This window comes from Haliotis cracherodii, unplaced genomic scaffold, assembly GCF_022045235.1.
Source record: "Haliotis cracherodii isolate W230 unplaced genomic scaffold, xgHalCrac1.p SCAF_7, whole genome shotgun sequence".
In the NCBI taxonomy this organism is placed as follows: domain Eukaryota; kingdom Metazoa; phylum Mollusca; class Gastropoda; order Lepetellida; family Haliotidae; genus Haliotis; species Haliotis cracherodii.
Window position 1 is genome coordinate 15,832,490 of NW_027266330.1, and position 23,472 is coordinate 15,855,961.

The 23,472-nt window shown below is 40.3% G+C and overlaps 2 protein-coding genes across 3 annotated transcripts in view; one reads left to right on the forward strand and one right to left on the reverse strand.

Moving 5' to 3' along the window:
- LOC139447515 (UDP-glucuronic acid decarboxylase 1-like) overlaps positions 1 to 6,535 on the reverse strand; it is a 55,211-nt gene extending 48,676 nt beyond the window's left edge. For both annotated transcript variants that reach the window (XM_071228919.1, XM_071228918.1), the window contains exon 1: positions 6,306 to 6,535. In XM_071228919.1, the coding sequence (XP_071085020.1) occupies positions 6,306 to 6,408 (103 nt within the window). In that variant the 5' untranslated portion in view covers positions 6,409 to 6,535. The remainder of the gene's footprint in view (positions 1 to 6,305) is intronic.
- A 103-nt stretch (positions 6,536 to 6,638) lies between these two features.
- Positions 6,639 to 23,472, forward strand: part of LOC139448080 (structural maintenance of chromosomes protein 4-like) — a 42,272-nt gene continuing 25,438 nt past the window's right edge. The window contains exons 1-8 of the mRNA XM_071229591.1: positions 6,639 to 6,692; positions 11,284 to 11,367; positions 13,932 to 14,074; positions 15,373 to 15,567; positions 19,594 to 19,773; positions 21,005 to 21,169; positions 21,947 to 22,074; positions 22,595 to 22,735. Coding sequence (XP_071085692.1) covers positions 11,286 to 11,367; positions 13,932 to 14,074; positions 15,373 to 15,567; positions 19,594 to 19,773; positions 21,005 to 21,169; positions 21,947 to 22,074; positions 22,595 to 22,735 — 1,034 coding nt within the window. The 5' untranslated portion in view covers positions 6,639 to 6,692; positions 11,284 to 11,285. The remainder of the gene's footprint in view (positions 6,693 to 11,283; positions 11,368 to 13,931; positions 14,075 to 15,372; positions 15,568 to 19,593; positions 19,774 to 21,004; positions 21,170 to 21,946; positions 22,075 to 22,594; positions 22,736 to 23,472) is intronic.

A 23,472-nucleotide genomic window follows, 5' to 3' on the forward strand; every position in this document is an offset into this window, starting at 1 on the left:
TGTTTTGCCAGTACAATTATCAGCACATGTTTTCAGCTGTTATTCATTTTTATTCATGCTACAGATGTGTAGCAATAGAATTTAGTCGCCACAAGATATTTTTCAAGGTAGTCATTTGGCAACCTCTGAATTTTAGCCAGTAGACAAACTGAAATTTAGGTCGCATTGGTGTCCGTTTTAGCTGCAACTTTGAGGCCTAGACTCTTTATTTATCTAATATCCCAAACAGTATCTCCCTTTTACAATCTAAAGTTATATTACACAAGTATATGACCACAAGTATGGGAGAAACTCCAGATGGAGAAAAAAGAGGACATATCCACACAACAATTTTGCATACTATTTCTGCACATACCGAAACAAAAAATAGTGCCATACGGAGTACAATTGCAAGAATAGAGCAAGATCCAGAGCAGAAAGCAAAAAAGAAGTGGGAAGAACTATATCCAGAAGAAGAGGTACATGGCTTGTTTGTAGCAAAGATAGATGTTTCCGAAATACCTATAGACGAATTGCACACTGCTTTGCCAGATTTCGAAAGACAACTACTAGCACACGGCTATGGTTTGTATTCTATAGACTACATGAGGGACTTTTCGGGTACACTAGATAAGAGAAGCTCTTGTCGAACATCTCTGCAAAGAACATGGTTTCCGTGAACAAGGCGACCCCGCAGCAGCTATGCAAGAAAATACTCCAACTATTCTTGCAAATACAGATAGCGTTGGAAAACATGTTTGTACATGGGTACACACCTACAATGGCTTTACAACAAGAACGAAGTTGTACAACAATGTTGTGTCCAATTTCGAAGCAGGAGAAATACTAGAACAACTTGGAGGACATCTTGCAGACTATGTAGACTGTCCAAACAAACATATGGGCAAGACATTTCTGCACCCACGAGTACAAGCTTGAGGCTGCACACGTATAGAAGTTTCTTTGTATGCTTGCAACGACGAATTGCGAGATACAGAAACAGCAGACTATTTGTAGAAGATGCTCTACGGATAGTTTCCCCAGCAAACAACCCTTTGTTTGTATGTAGTACAACCACCCGCAAAACAATGGGAAAATCTTGCTAGTTGCCTAGATCCTTGCTTTGTGCTAGCAGATTGCCCACAAGGAACTATATTTGTAGCTTGGTACGCGCATACAACGACTAGAAGAATAGCTGGAGTACGGATTTGTCCAACAACAATGTCTGTAGAAGACGACAGAAAATGGAATAGAGCTACACGATGGGCTACAGGAGATTTTGGTATCCGAAACTGCCCAATATTCCAGGTAGAAATTCTATCCGCAAACGAAGAAGGTGTAGAACTACGTCCTCTATGTTGCTATACAAAAGCAAAAGATACAAAAACTATCTTGTGTGCAAGCAAAAAGCCAACACAACTACACAAAAATGCAGTGTCTCCAAGCGTTCACCTGCAGAAAAAGTAGAGTAGGAATGGAGAACAGCAAAATGCCACGCTATAGGTACAGACGTGTCCAAATACAATCTGCAAGAAGTACCAGAAATAGCAAAAGGAAGACAAGTATACACTATGTCTACGAAAGAGAGAGGAAAATATCTACAAGACATACAAGAAGGTCTACATGTAGAAGAATGGAAAAGACAAGCATGGAACTATCTAGAAGAAAAACAAAAGCAAAAAGAAGCTTGTAGAGAACAAAAAGAAAAAGAACTAGATCTCCTATCTTCCCTGTTGTGCAAAAAACAGAAATATACACAAATTTTGTATGCTACACGATTCTTGGTAGAAGATATACTACGAATTTCGCAAACAAAGAAAATAGCAGAAAAAGCAGACAAAAACACTGTTTGGGCTATCCTGGGATATCGAAACCAAAAAGATTGGTCCTCCTCCTAGGAAACCCTATAGTAAACACAACCACTTGCTTGCTTTTTCCTGGGTATAGGATTATTCTTCGGAGGTTTCCTGGTACGGGAATTCCCATGTACAGGATTCCTAGGAAATTTCCTATCGGAGACAAATATTGTAGAATATGTATACGATGCCACGGAAAAAAATCTATCCGAAGAAGAGGTGGAAGAAATTCATGCCCTGCGTGGAAACATCTCGGCAGAGGATGCGAAAAAAAGATATGGTATTGGAACCGGGAGGTTATTCTTCCCCGCCCTTAAGGCGGGAAAGTATACGAGAAACGTTAATTTTGTAGCATGTATGTCGACATGTTGGTTTATTTGAAATTTCAAGCCACGCAATTACGGAAAAAAAACATACAAATCATGTGTGTGGAATGTTGATGCTATTCTTTTCCAGCAATAAGAGACACTTCAAAATCGTCTTTATGTAGTTAATTGATGCATCTGATTGTTTCTGGTCATTAGCTGACATTATTAAACCATTCATATGTGATCCGATGTCCTTTTTTCCTCAAGGACTAATTTTCTGATTTTCACGGTGCATACAAAAGAAGAACTGTACTCCGGAGTTCGTAAATATCAGCATAATATAAAATATGTTCTGAATATGCAACGACGACATCTCAATTTAAATGTAATATGGCTGAATTCCACATTCTACATACTAAACTTTCGATTGTTTGGATGCTCACATTCACTGGAAAAATTTGGAATAGTTATATTCCGTATTTTGAATTAACCCAGTCCCCGTGTTTTTTATCAGTGCACCTCACATGGCCACATGTGAAATGTTTGGTAGCAAAGTCAAAGCAAAATCAGAGTAGTGTGTCGGCGAATTTGCATCAAGGCTGTAGTATTTTTCAACCGTTTAATGGAATTCAATGTAAAGCCGTAGCTCTGATCGCTATCATATAATTTGTGTCCCATGGCTCACATCTATTTGCATCTGTACGGAGTTCCACTGATCTCGATAATCTTTTATATGAAGGCACAGCTCTCTACAGTCACATAGTTAACACCGAAGGAGTATTAAGGTCATAATCAGCTCCCAGCAGCCACTGCCTTAAGCGATATTGTCTACATAACAGATCAGTTTTATGGCCCCGTCACAGGTGCTTCAAATATTGATGCTGGGAAAACAAATTTCATAGAATCATTTCAACAAGCAATATTGATATCCCAGTCACTTTTGGTAACTTCTAATGATGTCTCTATTGCATTTTTACGGATTTTGATTCGTATGCATTATTTAAATCTCATCAGCGGAATGATTTGGATCAGACTGATCCGAATGGACAAGCAGTTTTACTTCTGTTCAGTATTATGGATGAATTGTTATGTTACATCTTACATCTACAGTATATCAGGCGACGACTATGCTTGTCGTAAGAGGCGACAACTGTATTGCCCAATACTCAAAACAAATAAAAAAAAGATTTCCACAACCGCGTTGTGTTATTTGTGGTTAATATCGTTATGCTCCTTCATGCCTTTCAGTAACATCATAATTGTGAGGCATCACATATGGCGGGGAACTTTGATGCTCTGCATCAATGTTTTCTTGTTTAGAATATGGAAAAAGTCGGATGCGCGCGAGAACCTAGAAAAAAACAGGGAACCCTATAGAAAGTGAGACACAAGTCAAACCAGACAACTCTATAGAATATGTGTCTCGCGACGATGTATTGGAACATATATAGAGAGTATTGTTGGATATACGAAACACTATTGCAAACGAGAAAGAAGAATTGGAGTCCTTGGAAAAAGATGTGGAGGATGTAGAAGAAGAGTGAGTGAGTGAGTTCGGTTTAACGCCGCTTTTAACAGTATTCCAGTTATATCGCGGCTTGTCAGCTTAATGTGGGAGGAAAGCCCGAAGTGATGCAGGTCTGTAGAAGAAGAAGTAGAGTCCTTGGAAAAAACCTGGGTTCTCCCCCAATGTCAGTCAACAGATTGGGAGAACAATGGGGAGTCGGACAACTTGGGATGCAAGTGTCATAGCGACTGATTTACAACACCCATTGTCTGAAGAACATTTAATTGCAAAGGCTCATTACCCTGGAGCCATGACATCTATATGCCTTGAAACACTTAATTGCTGTTATTTATAAGATGCTTATCCTAATTGTTAATCCCCATCTTTGTGTACATCGACTGTCTGCCATCCTGCTGATGAATTACTGTTTATATTTATATTTATTACTATTTCTGTATAAGCAGCCCCTAAAGTCCCCTCTTGGGTTGCACAGACCACTTTCGCCCCTTTCGGAAACACATTAAATGGCCTGGCCAGGCCCGTGTGTGAAATATGCATCAGTCGGAAAGCGCACGTTAAATCTCCAAAGTAAGTAAGTAAGTAAGTGAGATTGAGAAGGAGAGTAGAGAGAAAAGAAAGGTCTTACCCTTAGCCTAGCTAGGGTTAGGCCGGGTGCTCCGGGGCACCTAGACAACAACCACTACAACCACTATGTGCTGACCTGACACATAGTGTCTTTTGTATGTATATATCTACATGTATAAAGTAAAACTGTATATACCGCAAGCCATCGTCACCAAGTTGTCACTTCCTACAGAGAACCATATGTTGGCCTCTTGCATATACGAGTATGCAAACTGTTCATTAATCAACGTCAGACCGTCACGCGTTGTTACAAGCGTGACATTTCAAAAGTGAGGTCTGCAAATTTGCCATGTTTTTCCTGAATCTTGTCAATCACATTAGTGTCAAAAGGGACAGAATATTTAATAGTATAAATGATTTCATTGGATTTATCAAAAAGGACAAGATCAGGTTTGTTGGCCTGGATCCTTCTGAGGCTGTAAATGGGCCTATTCCAAAGAAGTTTGAATTTATCATTTTCCATGACGACCTCTACATATTCCGGGCCATACCATGGATGGACCTCTGTGTCAAAACCACAAGCTTTTAGAACACGGTAATAAAATGATGGAGGTACACCATCATGTCGCTTAAGATACTGTGTTTGTGCCAAAGCTGGGCATCCACTGACAATGTGTTGGGCAGTCTCATTAAATTCATTGCATAATGTACATTTCATATTTACATTTTGATACAAAACCAGACATTCATGGTTTTGAGTGGGAAGTGACTGGTCCTGAGTAACGAACAGAAAGCCTTCAGTTTTACTTTTCAGGCCAGCCGACGTCATCCAAGCGAAGGACTTTGCAGGATCTTCCCAACACACTGCACATTAACTCAATGCAGCGGTTGTTCGGATAGCCTCTGCTTGAAAAACTGAGTCTGGGCCGTTTTGACATGGCAATTTGCTTGGTTGACACTCATTTATGTACCGTCCAGCAGTACAGAACCATCAACAAATTCACATTGACATTGAGAGTATATCCCACATCCTTGGCTTGTTTAAGAAAACTGTGGAGTGCCTTGTTTTCATCGTGAGTCTTGACATGTCAAGTGGATCATCAGACAAATAAATGTGTGCAAAAGTGCACAATTCAATTCTATCATGAAGAGGCTCCATGTTAATCAAACCACATCTTCCCATTATGATTGGTAAATATAAGCGATTGAGGGAAGAGCAAGGGTGGTGGGATCTACTGTCTGACATGGTTCTTCGTGTTAGGGTGTCAATACCCTGAATTTCTTGTTTCGTCCAATCAACACTACCAAAGAATATGAAAGGACAGGTACAGCATAAGTATTTGTGGCTTTAACTTTATTGCGAGCATTCAGCTCTGAACTCCAGATTTTCTTGACATTCTGAAGTTTGTCCCTAACCTGCAACCCTTAGAACGTAAAGGCCCGACCTTCCAAAAAATGGTCAAAACTCTTCCCCGAAGTAAATTGACTAAACGTCTCTCACATGAATGTTGCATTTGTTGAGCCCAAAGGACATGCCAGTATCAATAGAAAAGGACTCAACTTTTTATTTTCTTCTTCTTATTATTATCATTATTGCTTTCAACCATGACTCAACACCTGTCAATATGACATTCCCTGAACTATACTGTATTGTATGCTTAGAGCATACCTCGGGTGGACGCAGCTCAATATAAGTGAACCTATTATTATTATTATTATTATTAATGGCCACTATTATATCAGGATTGTTCCCAACGTATTTGTTACATATTCTTAACAATCACGTAAAACACAAATTTTTTGAAAGTCTGCTTACAAACTAATTGACAAAACCGCCACATGTGCATTTCACATCATGTCATGAGGTGACGTTAAAATGTAGGAGAACTGTAGGCCTATTTGGGAAGTATCTCAAAATAGACATGTCCAACACAAGAACGTCTTCATACAATCACATGGAAGTCAGTGACAAACATTCAGTTGCGTTAGATCTGCAACTGTTTGAACGCACTACGAAACTACATCAATACAATCAACAATACGTATCATGCAGCTCAGATTACAACTTACCCGCAACGATAATAATAACAAGAATAATGATCACAAGTTGTCGCATTTTCTTCGTAGGTAGTCTCATCTGCCCGTTGTTTAGCTCAAACATCGTACGTCTCATCACATCGTTACATGTTTTCGTTTATGCCACGAGCAGTCGACAGTCACATAGAGCCGAATGCAGCCGTTCGTCGATGAAAATCTTATCAACACATACTATCATCCAGTAGATTGGGAACACCTGCAAATCCGATTTGACCCTAGAATTTACTTCCGGGTTACGAAGGTGCTTTGGAAAATGGAGAATAATGAATATTTTGGACCAATCGTCTTTCAGTATTTTCTTCGGCCCGACGACAAACGTTTGAGCGCCAGTTTTGACAACACACAGGAAAAAGACGATAGGTAAAACATCCAAAATGTATTTATCATATTAATATATTTTAGTCTAGTAATCCCAGGGTACAAATCACGACCTCCACATCAGTTATTTTAGGAAGTGGTAACTTCTTTTGAATGTCTCAGATTGGTTAAAACTTCGAGAAACCCCACTGTTTACGTGTCGCCAGATAGACATAGGCCGATATATCGATAGGTTCCACTCCGCTGTGTTGAAAGAAATGTTTATGTGTCCATCTCTGGTTATGTACATTATCTTTCTAACCCCACACCAGATAGCCTCATTAGTGATGGTAACTTCATTTGAACGGAATGAATGTCTTACCAACACAAGTCAATCAAAAGTATTGCCAAACTTGCAAATTGCAATAATTTTCTCTAACATGTTGAACACCCATTGATCATTTTGAGGTAAATATTATATAGTACCTTTACTGGGTGGACCTTCCACACCTGCCTCGAATTTTTAAAAAGCTTAATCCCTGGCTAGAAGTATTAAAAAATATATTTATGTACCATTCACCCAATGAAGGAGTAAGCATATACTCCCAAACGTGGTGTTCCTCATAATAAAGAAGTTGACATGCATAAATTCTCTTCCTCATATTTATGTAGGCTTATTGTTTCCCAAACCCATGCAAAATTTGAAGCAATTAAGTGTTATGTGTGGAAATCTTTCCTTTTATTGGAAACATTACCATAAGCCCATTTTAAAGGTGTAATACCAAGGACCCGTGAAGATCAGGGGTAGAATAGGTCTCCAGCAACCCATGCTTGTCGAAACTGGTGACTATGCCATGTATCCTTGTTGTAAGAGGCGACTAACAGGATCGGGTGGTCAGGCTTGCTGACATGGTTAATGCATGTCATCGTATCCCAAATGCATAGATTGATGCTCATGAGATCAATCACTGGAGTGTCTGGTCCAGACTTGATCACTTACAGGTCGACATATAGCTGGAATATTGCTGAGTGCGGCGTTAAACAAAAAACAAACAAACAGTACCAAGGTGAATTCGCAACGAAACTAATTCGATCAACAATGCAGTTTACCAGGCTCAATTACCATACTAGGCTACAGGTTACACACAACCAAATGTTTTTCCATAGACTTCTATAGTAACGTTTTATTTATATATTAAATAACTAAGCATTCAACAGCTATTACCTGTACGTGTGTGCACAGTTTGGCCTTAGAGCAGCAATAAAAATTTAAAAAAATGACTAGCTTAGCCAGCTCCTTTTCCGAGTACAGGAAGCTAAACACATCACCCCCAGTTTCGCACCAAATGTCACCTACTTGAAAATAGCTGTGGTCACATTCAGCATAAGTCATCATGTTGAAAAAGACAGTACTAAATATAGAAAAACATGGTCAGTTTTAATAATTGGTTTGATGTACCTTTGAAAGACATATAAATCTTACAGAATATCCTCCAATCACAGCCTGCAGATATATCTCGATCTGCACTGAAGGCTCCCTCCAAAAACCGCTCTGTCCAAACTGGTTCTGATTTGGTGTAGTAGAACCTGTAGCGCAACCGCTGTCTGGCAAAACCGTTACCAGGGCTCCCACTCCCAACCCAAGGCCCTTTCGGTCTTGGGGAACTGACACGCCTTTACGATCCAACACCTCTTTTTGATCCATAAATTCTTACCTATTCAAGCATTAACCGGGGTAAAAACAATTAGAGTCATCACATTGGCCATCATTCGAAACACATCGTCATACACCTTAGCGTTGCTTGATTGGTTCATCATGATGTGACGTCATGGGCAATTCATTGTTTATTGCATGCATGTTAAAGGGGTGCTTATGACCCATTCAACGAGCACTGATTACATGGTCCAGTGGTAGAGCATTAGCTGAATAACATATTAATTAGCCAACTCGATGAAGCGCGGTTGAGCTCCCACAGTACTAATTGGATCTAAAAAGTGTGCCCGGTTGAGTGCACTACTCCCCTAATTCGTTGCCATGGAGAATTTGTAGACATGGACAACTCGTGGACTAAATTCAAGTGACCTTTTATATTGATTTCTTACATTGATTCTATACATGTTGAATTATTATAACATGCGGCAAATTTATTTGTTCAAATCTTAAAATTCAAATGAAATAAGTATGCTTTGCATTAAGACCTGACATGATGATAATAAACATATACTCCCAAACGTGGTGTTCCTCATAATAAAGAAATTGAGATGCATAAATTCTCTTCCTCATATTGATGTAGGCTTATTGTTTCCCAAACCCATGCAAAATTTGAAGCAACTAAGTGTTATGTGTGGAAATCTTTCCTTTTATTGGAAACATTACCATAAGCCCATTTTAAAGGTGTAATACCAAGGACCCGTGAAGATCAGGGGTAGAATAGGTCTTCAGCAACCCATGCTTGTTGAAACAGGCGACTTTGCCATGTATCCTTGTTGTAAGAGGCGACTAACAGGATCAGGTGGTCAGGCTTGCTGACATGGTTAATGCATGTCATCGTATCCCAAATGCATAGATTGATGCTCATGAGATCAGTCACTGGATTGTCTGGTCCAGACTTGATCACTTACAGGTCGACATATAGCTGGAATATTGCTGAGTGCGGCGTTATACAAAAAACAAACAAACAGTACCAAGGTGAATTCTCTACGAAACTAATTCGATCAACAATGCAGTTTACCAGGCTCAATTACCATACTAGGCTACAGGTTACACACAACCAAATGTTTTCCCATAGACTTCCCATAGTAACGTTTAATTTATTTTTTAAATAACTAAGCATTCAACAGCTATTACCTGTACGTGTGTGCACAGTTTGGCCTTAGAGCAGCAATAAAAATAATAAAAAATGACTAGCTTAGCCAGCTCCTTTTCCGAGTACAGGAAGCTAAACACATCACCCCCAGTTTCGCACCAAATGTCACCTACTTGAAAATAGCTGTGGTCACATTCAGCATAAGTCATCATGTTGAAAAAGACAGTACTAAATATAGAAAAACATGGTCAGTTTTAATAATTGGTTTGATGTACCTTTGAAAGACATATAAATCTTACAGAATATCCTCCAATCACAGCCTGCAGATATATCTCGATCTGCACTGAAGGCTCCCTCCAAAAACCGCTCTGTCCAAACTGGTTCTGATTTGGTGTAGTAGAACCTGTAGCGCAACCGCTGTCTGGCAAAACCGTTACCAGGGCTCCCACTCCCAACCCAAGGCCCTTTCGGTCTTGGGGAACTGACATGCCTTTACGATCCAACACCTCTTTTTGATCCATAAATTCTTACCTTTTCAAGCATTAACCGGGGTAAAAACAATTAGAGTCATCACATTGGCCATCATTCGAAACACATCGTCATACACCTTAGCGTTGCTTGATTGGTTCATCATGATGTGACGTCATGCGCAATTCATTGTTTATTGCATGCATGTTAAAGGGGTGCTTATGACCCATTCAACGAGCACTGATTACATGGTCCAGTGGTAGAGCGTCGGCTGAATAACATATTAATTAGCCAACTCGATGAAGCGCGGTTGAGCTCCCGAAGTACTAATTGGATCTAAAAAAGTGTGCCCAGTTAAGTGCTCTACTCCCCTAATTCGTCGCCATGGAGAATTTGTAGACATGAACAACTCGTGGACTAAATTCAAGTGACCTTTTATATTGATTTCTTACATTGATTCTATACATGTTGAATTATTATAACATGCGGCAAATTTATTTGTTCAAATCTTAAAATTTAAATGAAATAAGTATGCTTTGCATTAAGACCTGACATGATGATAATAAACAATACACATGGTAAAGTACAATAATCCTCTGCTCACTCACACTTATCAAATTATACTCTTGTCCTCCTCAGCTTGGGTATACTTCCCAGATTTATTATTTATGACAGTATTCACAAGGGATCCTGTAAAAGATATACTAATACTTGCCATATTTTTTATTTAAATTTTTATTCACGAACCTTGCCGAACTAGGCTGGAATTACTGGGCATGATCATAGCGCCACCAGTGGATATTACCAGTTATGTCCCTCCTAAGCCTCTAGCTCCTATGGACCAATCAGATTCCACCTCTCGTATCACTCGCATTTGCTTCAAACAAAATGGTGGTGCCCAGTCGGGACGATCTGATTGATAATCAAGATCTATGTTGTGACAAAACAGGTCTTACATTGCGAAATGCATCAAATCATGTGAGCACCTTGATTAAAAACATGAAAAGATTTGGAAAATATCTGTTGACAACGAGTTGGTAGATCACATGCTATGCAACTCCTGCAATTGACCGAAATCTGCACGACAGATTACAAACCGGATGTCGATTTTGTTGCGCGATTTTGATTGGACGATGCATAGACTCATTAGTCCAGCCAAAATGGAGCTCCATGATAACAGCCTAGTTCGGCAAGGGTGGAAACTGGACTTTTATAGCCAGTTAACTCTCTTGCCGAGGGAAGGTGTCACATCAGTTGAACTGTGCCTTGTTTTGCACCTCTTTGAATATTTTAATTGCAGAGTTGGATATTACTTTGTAACTGTTTTTGTTTATGAAAGGTGAGGTTTATTCATGTGATGATTGAAAATGTGATTTCAGACATGTCAGAAGAGCAAGACGCAATGGAAGTGGACCAGGGTGTTCCACCCACTCCAAGTGCTTCTCGCATCTTCAATCCAGCTGGTTTGTAGCTTTGGAAAATATGATAAATATGTCTCTTCTTCCAGAGCTCCAGATAAACTGCGTATCTGCGTGAAATACGCATCAGAAATGCAGAAATCCGCGGTAAAATATCATCCAAGCGTATCAAATACGCAACGAACATTACAGATACGCTACAAAAATAAAACTTGTGCGTATCATCAAAATATTGTGAAGTAACCCTGCGTATTCGATAAGCAAATCAGCAACTTATTTTGAATTATAAAGGGCATTCCGTCAACCTTGCCAAACTCCACGATGACAGTTACATCATGATCATTTGCCATCACACTTTCTTGTGGAAGTATCGTAGTATTTTTGAGTCCTATAAAGCTCTCGAACCCACACGACACCAGTTTGCAGGGACTAGATGAATAGTTTTTAAATATTTAACTTAAATACCCACACCTGTAAAAACTAGTGGGTAACAGAAATTTGAATACGCAGATTGAATTACTGATACCCAATGATTTTAAAATGCATGGGTAAAATACCCACAACACCAAAAGCTTATCTGGAGCTCTGCTTCTTCACAATAGAAACCATAACAATGACATGCCTCTTACAGATAAAGTTTTGAGCAATTGAGTTTTTACTCTAGGGTTTCTATTTTATTTGGGTTATTACAGTTTTCATTGGGTAACCAATATTTTTTCACTCATCTATTCATCACTCTGTTGGGTTTTTCCAAAAATTAGTGAACACTTTAAGATTTAAAAAAAATGAAATAATGTTTTAGATGTACATGTATATATAACTGTTCTAAATATATAGCCTGACTCAGGAGGTCAATTAGCTCGTAATTGTGTTTCGGAAATGAGCTCCTTTGTACGCATGCTGAGAAAGCTTCATTGGGTATTAACGTGTGCTGTTTTTATACATTTGAGCTTTTCATTTAATGCATGCTTTTCTGTACGCAAGTTAATTGAAAGTAATTGGGTTTTGAATGTTTTTTAGGGTATTTTACGCAAATACGCAGTTTATCTGTAGCTCTGCTCTTACTGTCACAAGTATAAACATGTGACAGAGATTTAACAAGACCTGCTCAGAGACCGTTATTTGTCCAAAGTCTGCTGCAAATGACAGTAAATATTCCCGAATTGAATATGTAATCGAAAAACCAATTTCTCAGAATTTACAAAAAGAAGAACCCCCAATTTTGAACAGTATCACAGTTTATTAAATCCTCTATAAATCACTGTATGACAAATTTGTGCTTTTGAATCTCATCAAAGTGGTAAAACTGTACAACAATTGTAGACCCTGTTGCATTACTTGTAAACGTGAGTGGTGCTTCACCGCTCTTGGTGCAACAAACGTCAGTGGAATCGAGTCATGGCTACCATTAAAATAAATATCCACAACATCGGTTCCTGTATCCTGTGATCAGGTTTCCCTATTGAGAAACCAACAGCAGAAACAGATCCTACAGGCTAGATACTACAGGCTAGATATTACAGGGTAGATACTACAGGCTTAATACTACAGGTTAGATCCTACAGGCTAGATACTACAGGTTAGATCCTACAGGTTAGATCCTACAGGTTAGATCCTACAGGCTAGGTCCTACAGGCTAGGTCCTACAGGCTAGGTCCTACAGGCTAGATCCTACAGGCTAGATCCTACCAGCTGGTGTACAGGTTATTTAGGCCTGGGAACTAAAGTAACATGACTTGGATTCAGAAGAAAACAACTAATTGCTGTGTCTTATCCATACGACTGGTGTCTAGTGTTCAAATTGAAGCATACAGGTCAAGTCAGTGAGTGAGTATGGTTTTACGCCGTTTTAGCAATATTCCAGCAATATCACGGCGGGGGACACCAGAAATGGGCTTCACACATTGTACCCATGTCGGGAATCGAACCCGGGTCTTCGGCGTGACGAGCGAACGCTTTAACCACTAGGCTACCTGACCGCCCCCATAAAGGTTTAGAGGAGTGTTAGCGTATAAGGGTCCCCAGATTCAAGTATTAAGCTGTGTTCCCTTTTACCGGTAATTACCAGTTTTTTACCGGTAAAATTAGGCTTGGACCGGTAATTCATGTGACTGCCAGTCCCTGTGGACCGGTTAATAACGTACCTTATAAATCTTTGTTGTTGAACAAAACATCAGTGATATTCATATAAGTACATTTTCGAACAAAGTCAGCTTGTCTGTTACCATTAGGGTGTCCCCTAGTCTATTTCTAGGTTAAATATCCAGTTGTAGCGACCTCGTCTCGAAATATTAAAAAACAAAGAGAAAATTGTAACTGACGTTTTTGTGATTGCCGTATAGATCTAACTAAGTTACCTCAGAGATGACATCTTTGCACTGAACATGAAGTTGAAATAATTAAAACCAAATTATTTGCATACGTTTCTTTATTTGTTGAAAGTTGGGACTGGCCAAAATTAGGAAAGCCAGCGGGAACATTGCTGAAGGGGAAGACCTCCAGCACCCCACGACCCTTCTTAATTTGCCAGTGGGTGTTTAAATGATATTAGTGAAATACTGTTATATTATATTCATTAAGACACTCACCACTACCCTCTTGTTCTTCAGATTTTGGAGCTATTGAGATTCCGAATGCACCGGAGTCAGTCGCGACATACGACACTAATGGCCCCCGCCTGATGATCACACACATTGTGAATGAAAACTTCAAGTCCTATGCGGGGATGCAGACGTTGGGGCCTTTCCACAAGGTGTGAAGATTCGGGGTAGAATAGGTCTTCAGAAACCCATGCTTGCCAAAACAGGCGATTAACAGGATCGGATGGTCAGGCTCACTGACTTGATTGATGCATGACATCGATCCGAATTGCGTGGATCGATGTTCATGATGTCAATCACTGGATTGTCTGCTTCATGATGTCAATCACTGGAGGGGGCACGGGTGGCCCAGTCGTCTAAGGCGCTGCGATTCGCTGTGCAGAGTTGCGTCCCTTGGGCACTCCAGAAACCTATGATTGTGGGTTCGAATCCCGGTTCGCCACGATTATGTTTCTAGGTTTGTCAGCACCATACCCGTGCTCGTGGGTTTCACCGAAGTGGTAAGCGTCTGAGACCTGCATCACTTCGGGCTTTCCTCCCACATTAAGCTGACACGCCGTGATATAACTGGAATACTGTTAAAAGCGGCGTTAAACCCAACTCACTCACTCAATCACTGGATTGTCTGGTCCAGACACGATTATTTACAGACCGCTCTCATATAGCTGGAATATTGCTGTGTGCGGCGTTAAACAACAAACCAACCAACCACAAGGTGTGGAACTGGTTGTGCTTGCCTGATTTATCACAATTTTACACTTCTACCAACTGTTTATTCAAAAACTACTTCAAACTGATTTAAGGGGCTGGCTAAAAAGATTGATAATCAGAATTACCATTGCTGGGAAGAAATATTAACGATGATTGATATTAAAACTCATTGATAATATCTTACATAAACAACTGTGACGAAATAAAGTTTAAATTTACCAAAACATGTCAATTGCCAAAGACGGTTCGCAACTGTTTTTGTTGTAATTTGAATGTCCACGAAGTAATCCATGCATAAATGTGTCACCACTCACCAGTGGCATGAAGTGAGTTGATTTCTTTCTTTTCTTGCTCAAAGTTACTTCTCCGATATTTATTAATAAATAGTTAACGATTATCGATTTCTATGATCTATATTGATAACCAGTCCTATGGATTTATTGGATTCTCATTGCCCATCTACTTAGTACCCGTGAAGATCTGGGGCAGAATAGGTCTTCAGAAACCCATGCTTGCCGTAAAATGCACCGCATACATCGTCCAGCCAAGCATTCATTGTTCGTGTGAATCACATCTGTCAATGATTAATGTTCACAGATGCCATCAAACACGAAGTAATGTGATCTGATTTTGTAACTATTTTCATTTCATACTACTTCGCTCTGCTTATGTCATAAGTGTATTGCATTGGTGTTTATTTTTGGGGTTTATTTTTTCAATGTCTGTTTTTATTTTGCAGAGTTTTACCTCAATTGTTGGACCTAATGGCAGTGGAAAATCAAATGTCATTGATTCCATGTTGTTCGTGTTTGGATATCGGGCAAACAAGATACGATCTAAGAAGATCAGCGTTCTCATCCACAACAGTGAGAACCACAAGAACATCACCACATGTACCGTGGCAGTGCACTTTCAGAGGATAGTAGACACAGGGGTGAGTAGAACTACACTTTCAGAGGATAGTAGACACAGGGCTGAGTAGAACTACACTTTTAGAGGATAGTAGACACAGGGGTGAGTAGAACTACACTTTTAGAGGATAGTAGACACAGGGGTGAGTAGAACTGCACTTTCAGAGGATAGTAGACACAAGGGTGAGTAGAACAGTATGCTTTCAGAGGATAGTAGACACAGGGGTGAGTAGAACATAGTACACTTTCAGAGGATAGTAGACACAGGGGTGAGTAGAACTACACTTTCAGAGGATAGTAGACGGGGGGTGAGTAGAACTACACTTTCAAAGGATAGTAGACACGGGTGAGTAGAACTACACTTTCAGAGGATAGTAGACACAAGGGTGAGTAGAACAGTACACTTTCAGAGGATAGTAGACACGGGTGAGTAGAACTACACTTTCAGAGGATAGTAGACACTGGGGTGAGTAGAACTACACTTTCAGAGGATAGTAGACACAAGGGTGAGTAGAACTACACTTTCAGAGGATAGTAGACACGGGTGTGTAGAACAGTACACTTTCAGAGGATAGTAGACACAGGGATGAGTAGAACAGTACACTTTCAGAGGATAGTAGACACAGGGGTGAGTAGAACTACACTTTCAGAGGATAGTAGACACAGGGGTGAGTAGAACTGCACTTTCAGAGGATAGCAGACACAGGGATGAGTAGAACAGTACACTTTCAGAGGATAGTAGACACAGTGGTGAGTAGAACATAGTTTGTGTGCTTGTCTAAGAGATACTTCTCAAGACCTAGTTTGAAAATTGGTGCCCAAAATTACTTTTTTCCAGAGTTACTTCCCTTGCCACATTTCTTTCAGATTTTGTGCATAGACAGTTACAGCCCTTCATTCATGCTATTTTACTTTGTCCGTAGTGGGGACACATTTTCTCAGAAACTACTAAAGTTACCTGAAACTTTGCAAGCTTATCTAAGAGATACTTATCATGACTGAGTTAAAAAATCGGTGCCCTAAATTATTTTTCTCTCAGAAGGGGGCTTTATTGTGTATAATTTCACATTTAAACCTTCAACTGCACTTAAAATAGCGCAAAATTTCACGATACCTCACAAATATTGATTGGCAATGTCAAACCAGTCACCTCTCCACTTGGGACATTGCAATGCTTCTAGCTTGTTTAATATCTAATGTCAGGGTATGGTTTCATTCTGTTTTACCACCTGCACCAGGTGCAACCAAGTAAATATATCAGGTTATTTTCAGTTATTTTGAATATTAAATAAATTCAAAGAGAAAATAAACTCGAGAATGTGCTCTAGTATTTTATTTTGGGTAAATCTGTTTATTGCATTTCACAACATGATGTCCATTAAACATCCTTAAACAGAAGTTTCAAAGTGTCTGTGTGATGTGAATGTAACCTCATGAGTGACTGTTCTAGTTGGTAATTGTGAAGAACGAGTTCAGCAAGTTCTCTGCATTCATACCACCTATATATATTTCACTAATTTCATGAACTTTTGTTTCCTGGAGTCGAAAAGTTTTGCAGTTTTAAAAGAATTCAGTTTTCCACTTTTATCAAATATAACTGTTGCCGTGCACCTGTGGTGGGAAATGTTACCTGCACTGGGTGCATCCTGGCCATTAAAGTGACCCGCAGCAATGTTTTACCTGCACTGGTGCAGTTTGAATACTGTATTTTCTTGAGTATAGTGTGCACTTTTTTTCGAAAAAACACAGCTGTGTAGAAGGGGGTGTGCATTATACACGAATTATGAGTTTGGATGTTTTTTTCCCCCATGGAAAGACATTACCGTGAGAACGAAACACCGGAAAAACCATGTCAACAAATCCATACTGAAGTACGCAAAATAATCATGTAATTACACTGTCTGGCTATAAAAAGTGTTCTTTGTATATCTGGACTTATGTTTGTAACTTATTTCATTAATTTTATTCAAAATTCCTTTTAATATTGTTTTTATTAATTTCGGCGAAATTGTGTGTGAAGCGATCGGAAGATCGCACAACTCACCGTTATTAACAGCAACCACAGTCAGAATACCGCTATTGACGCCTTGAAACAAACTTTAGTTGACAGAGAATGGATGCATATATCATAAATGACATACTTTGACTCGTTAAAAGTCATATTTGTTTTTGTTTGACGATTCTATGTCAACATCAAATTCTCGCGATCACGTGCGCGTGAGCCTTGACGGTGACTAGTCAGACTGGTTCCATGTAAAAAATAATACCCGGCAATAGCGATCAGCTGCTTCGCCTAGGGTTATTATTATTTTAAATATGTTTAGTAAAGGCTGCATATAATTAAGAAAATAATGGAATATATTATTCCTGATTTAAATAAATAGTTGCAGATACAATTGTTGCCGATCCTTGCATTAAAAATCCTATAAAGTTATATCATTGGGTGTGTCTTGACCGAATCACCGAATCCATAATATTGAACCCGCTAGAGGGGGGTGCGCATTATACATGGGTGCGCACAAAATACGGTATAGAGAAATTCATCCCTGAATGTGGATGCTTGTTTTTGTCGCAGATGTAGTTGGTGACAGTGTGATGAGGCATGCAATCTTTTGTTGATAACAGACACACAGTTTTGTAGCTTTGATAAATAGTTCAACTGTTCTCTTTGAATGTTTACAGTTGTTGAGAATGACAGGGTCAGAGTTTATGTGTCAGTGGTGACGTGTACAGCCTGGGGCTTTCCCCTTGTAGAATATGGCGGGAATCTGTGCAGACATCCCAGGCCAGGTTCTCTCCCCTTCTCTATAGTTTAACATTTCAAGCATATGAAGGTACAGTGGTCGCAATAAGCTGGGAAGTAATGAATAAACAATTACTTGATGATGAAACTCACTCGTTGAAATGCGCTTTTTGTGTCCCATGTATTCAATACCAGGTGGGTCTGGGTATAATCCAGGAACAGGTTGAAAGACAAAGTTTTGCATTATTTCTCTGTCTCCAGTCTTCACCTCACACACTATTTCACCCCTTTCACTTCCAGGCCAGTATCTGCCAGGCAAAGAAAGCAAGTTTTCTTTATCTGATAATAATTAATTTGCCAAGCACCTGTCATTCAGCATTTTCCAAAACTTGTACTTAGATTTCCTTCCCTGACACAGTGCTCTAGCTATCCCACCTTATAGTTATACAGACAGACAGTACAAGAACAGTGACAGTTGAAACAGACTATAGCCCATGCCCAGATACCCACGAGTTATCAGCCTTTGCCCAGACTCTCTCATTCTTCTCTGTCTGCCAACAACAGAGTTGTTATGCTGGAGCAGTTTCACCTTCTCAGCCTCCACCAGTTGTCCCTGTCCAGCTGCCCCCAGAAGGAGGGAGACTTGAGACTTACTGAAGGACTTTGCAGTTAATTATCATGGTGCAACATTTATACTAAGTTATCCTATAATAATTAGAGCCTCATCAAGTGCTTTTATGATTTACCATGGTGTAATATTTATACATCATTTCATATAATAGTTTAGCAAGTAATACTTATCATCAGGTAAAATGCATGTATAAATCAGTAGTTTCAGTTATAGTTTTTTAGACAGATGCGCTCCCATTACCTTAGGCTAGCATCTGTCTAAAAAACTATAACTGAAACTAAAACGTGAGCATTTTGGGATAAATGCAATGTTTTTATACTCACCTGACGCTACACCATAAGGCCCACCTGGACTTCAGCCACCTCCTCCTACTACTCCACCTTACCGTTATGGCACCACTCTCTATGCTGTGCCTGCTGTCATACAGTGAAGAATTTTAGGGAGCACGAGCCAAGGATGTTAACTCGGAGGGTATCAGGGCATGGGCTATAGTATAGTCTTGTTCAACTGTCTCTCTGCTCCAGTACTGTCTGTTTGTATCAAATAGCTAAAATATTCCACTAAATACTAATAATTGGAATAGCTTCAACCAAGGAAGACCATAACCCTAGGGAGATTATTCATGCATCTTATTTCTTTTTCGGGGGGAAACTGACTTTGAGTTATTTCTTCCAGCCAGGGGATGATGAATATACAATAGTCCCCAACTCCAAGTTCGTGGTGTCTCGTACGGCGTCTAAGGACAACACCTCCAGCTACTCTGTGGATGGGAAGCGAGCAACGTACAAGGAAGTGGCCAAGTTTCTCAGATCATGTGGAATAGACCTTGACCACAATCGTTTCCTTATTCTACAGGTATGTTGGTGGGCGGTGTTTTTTGTTTTTGTTTTGTTTATTTGGTTGTTTAAAGTAGTATGTGAGTGAGTGAGTGAGTGAGACACAAGTCGAACCAGACAACTCTAAAGAATATGTGTCTCGTGACGATGTATTGGAACATATATATAGAGTATTGTTGGATATACGAAACACTATTGCAAACGAGAAAGAAGAATTGGAGTCCTTGGAAAAAAACGTGGAGGATGTAGAAGAAGAGTGAGTGAGTGAGTTGGGTTTAACGCCGCTTTTAACAGTATTCCAGTTATATCACGGCGTGTCAGCTTAATGTGGGAGGAAAGTCCGAAGTGATGCAGGTCTCAGACGTTTACCACTTCGGTGAAACCCACGAGCACGGGTATGGTGCTGACAAACCTAGAAACATAATTAAAGTAGTATATAACCAAATAAACAGCATACATGTATTTCTTAGAATACAATATTTGACTACCGTTTTCAAGAAAATTTAAAAAAGGGCATGGTAACGAAAAGTGTGACAGACTTTATGATAATGCAGGCGGTGCCTGAGAACCAAGACTTTTCTTTTTTTTCAGCCAAATATGCATAAGGCATCTCACATACTTTGCTGTGGTCCCCCTGGGACTCAGTAATAATCCTATAGCCCCCAGTTCCCAAGTCTCACAAATGTGTTGCCCAGCACTTCCTGCATACTAGTGCACTCTTGTATCATAGTCTACTTGTAAGATTGCTGTCTTAGTTACAATGTATTCTGTCTAAATACCAGGAGAGAGAGACTTCATTTCTGTATTTGACAGACTCTTTTACATCCTGAAAAACTAAAATGCAAAGTCTACGTGATTGACACCTAATATGTTGAGTTGGGTGAATTGAGAGAACAGTAAAATTACACATGGTCAGTTGCCGCCATTTTGAATGGATACAGGGGAGATAACAATGTGAGAAATTAATCACTTCCTCGATTCAGCCATTTTGTCAATCCATTTTGAAGGGAATCATCATTTGTGAATGAATTTCTGAATAGATTTTATGTTAAACAATAAAAATGATAATGAAACTTATTATATATTTTCCTCCAATACACTGGAACAATGTTTGAAAAGTATATTGCAGTATATCAGTACTACCTAGCAGTTACCCCCTTGATTGGAACAATGATAAGTATTTTATCAGAACAAGTCTTACGTATTAAAGTCAACGTATTGCCGCACTTCTTCGTTCTGTTTGTCTGCAGGGTGAGGTAGAGCAGATAGCCATGATGAAGCCAAAAGCGCTCACTGAACATGAGGATGGAATGCTGGAATTTCTGGAGGACATCATCGGCAGTAACCGTTTCAAGGAGCCCATTGAAGTTTTGTCAAAGAGAGTCGAGTCTCTCAGCGAGATGAGAGCAGAGAAGGTAGGGTGAAAATGATTGGTGGTCATGCAGTGCCTACTGCTGAACAAGTGAGTGAGTTGGGTTTAACGCCGCTTTTAACAGTATTCCAGTATATATCACGGTGAGTCAGCTTAATGTGGGAGGAAAGCCCGAAGTGATGCAGGTCTTAGACGTTTACCACTTAAGTGAAACCCACGAGCACGGGTATAGTGCTGACAAACCGAGAAATATTATCCAGGCGAACCAGGATTTGAGCCCACAATCATAGGTTTCTGCCTTGCCCAAGGGATGCAACTCTGCACAGCGAATCACGGCACCTTAGCCGACTGGGCCACCCGTGCCCCCCTTCTGCTGAACAAACTTAAAACAGATAAGTGTAAACACTGACTATTGGACAGAGGCGATCCACTTGCAATGGGACAGTCCGTTTTCATTAAACATGTTCAGTGGTGGTTTGTGGTGCCGTGCACGTGGAGTTCATGCTGTTTATTTGTCAGTGCAGAGTCAGAGGCATCTTGGCAAGTAGGCTAAGAAAAAATAGTTTGTTTGGCCCTAAATGTTAAAATGTGTTGTTGATTGTTGTTGTGATATTTCCTACATTGATGTCTGTAAATATGGTAATAAGATAAATTCTCACATTTCCATCTGTTCTCAAACAGTAGAAACAGGGAGTGACATTCAAGTAACTGTCGTGGTCAGGTTGTAACTGAGGCTGTCTGTAGGTGATGTTGCAATACATGATGAAAAAATAGAAATGAAAAAATTGGTGTCCAAGACGTTTCCTGTGTTCCTCTGCAGCTGAATCGTGTGAAGGCGGTAGAGAAAGAGAAGGACGACCTGGAGGCCCCCAAGAATGAAGCCGTGGAATTCCTCTCCATGGAGAACAGTATTGTCAAGCTGAAGAACAAGCTCTACCAAAAATACATGTAAGTGTACAACTTCAGAGACAATGTTGGGGAACTGGTAGCCCGGGTGTCTGAGGCGCCAGTTTGCTGTGTTGGGTCCTTTCTTCATTTTTGGGGGGTCAAATGTTAGTTTGCACCGATTGTGTTTCTGGGTTTGACAGCACCATACTTGTGCAGACTCGTGAAGATCCGGGGTAGAACAGGTCTTCAGCAACCCATGCTTGCCGTGAAAGGCGACTGTGCTTATCGTAAGAGTCGACTTACAGGATCAGGTGGTCAGGCTCGCTGACTTGGTTGATGCACGTCATCATATCTCAATTGCGTGGATCGATGCTCATGATGTCAATCACTGGATTGTCTGGTCCAGTCTCGATTATTTACAGACCGCCGACATATAGCTGGAATATTGCTGAGAGCGGCGTTAAACAACAAACAAAACAAAGCCTAGCAGTTGATTGGAATGGATGTTTGTTAGACCTGCCAGTCCGACTGTCTGGCTCGGATTTACCTGAATTTTAAACATTGCTGTGTTATTTTCCAGAGGAGAGTGTGCTGTAAACGAAGAAAAGGCTACCAAAGAGTATGACAAGATCAACGATAGTATGAAAGAGGTGAACTCAAAGCTCGAGGAAATCAATACAGCCAAGAAGGAGAAGGGAAAAGATCACAAGAAAATATACAAGTAAGATCTAAATGTGTTGACTGATAACATATAAATAATTTGAGGTGTGTGCCTCAATCATTTGAATCCCAGACCCCAGATCAGTGAAACTGTCTCAAACTTTTGCTAGCAAGGTGGGCTGTATGTTTCAGGGAGTACGAGACCCTGGTGTAGATAAGGGCTGCTCCTGTATGTTTCAGGTAGTACGAGACCTTGGTGTACATGGTGTTGCTCCTGTATGTTTCAGGGAGTACGAGACCCTGATGTACAAGGTGTTGCTCCTGTATGTTTCAGTGAGTACGAGACCCTGGTGTAGATAAGGGCTGCTCCTGTATGTTTCAGGGAGTACGAGACCCTGGTGTACAAGGTGTTGCTCCTGCATGTTTCAGGGAGTACGAGACCCTGGTGTAGAGGGGCTGCTCCTGTATGTTTCAGGGAGTACGAGACCCGGGTGTAGATGGGGTTGCTTCCCTGTATGTTTCAGGGAGTACGAGACCCTGGTGTACATGGGGTTGCTCTGTATGTTTCAGGGAGTACGAGACCCTGGTGTAGATGGGGCTGCTCCTGTATGTTTCAGGGAGTACGAGACCCTGGTGTACATGGGGTTGCTCTTGTATGTTTCAGGTAGTACGAGACCCTGGTGTAGATGGGGCTGCTCCTGTATGTTTCAGGGAGTACGAGACCCTGGTGTACATGGGGCTGCTCCTGTATGTTTCAGGGAGTACGAGACCCTGGTGTAGATGGGGCTGCTCCTGTAT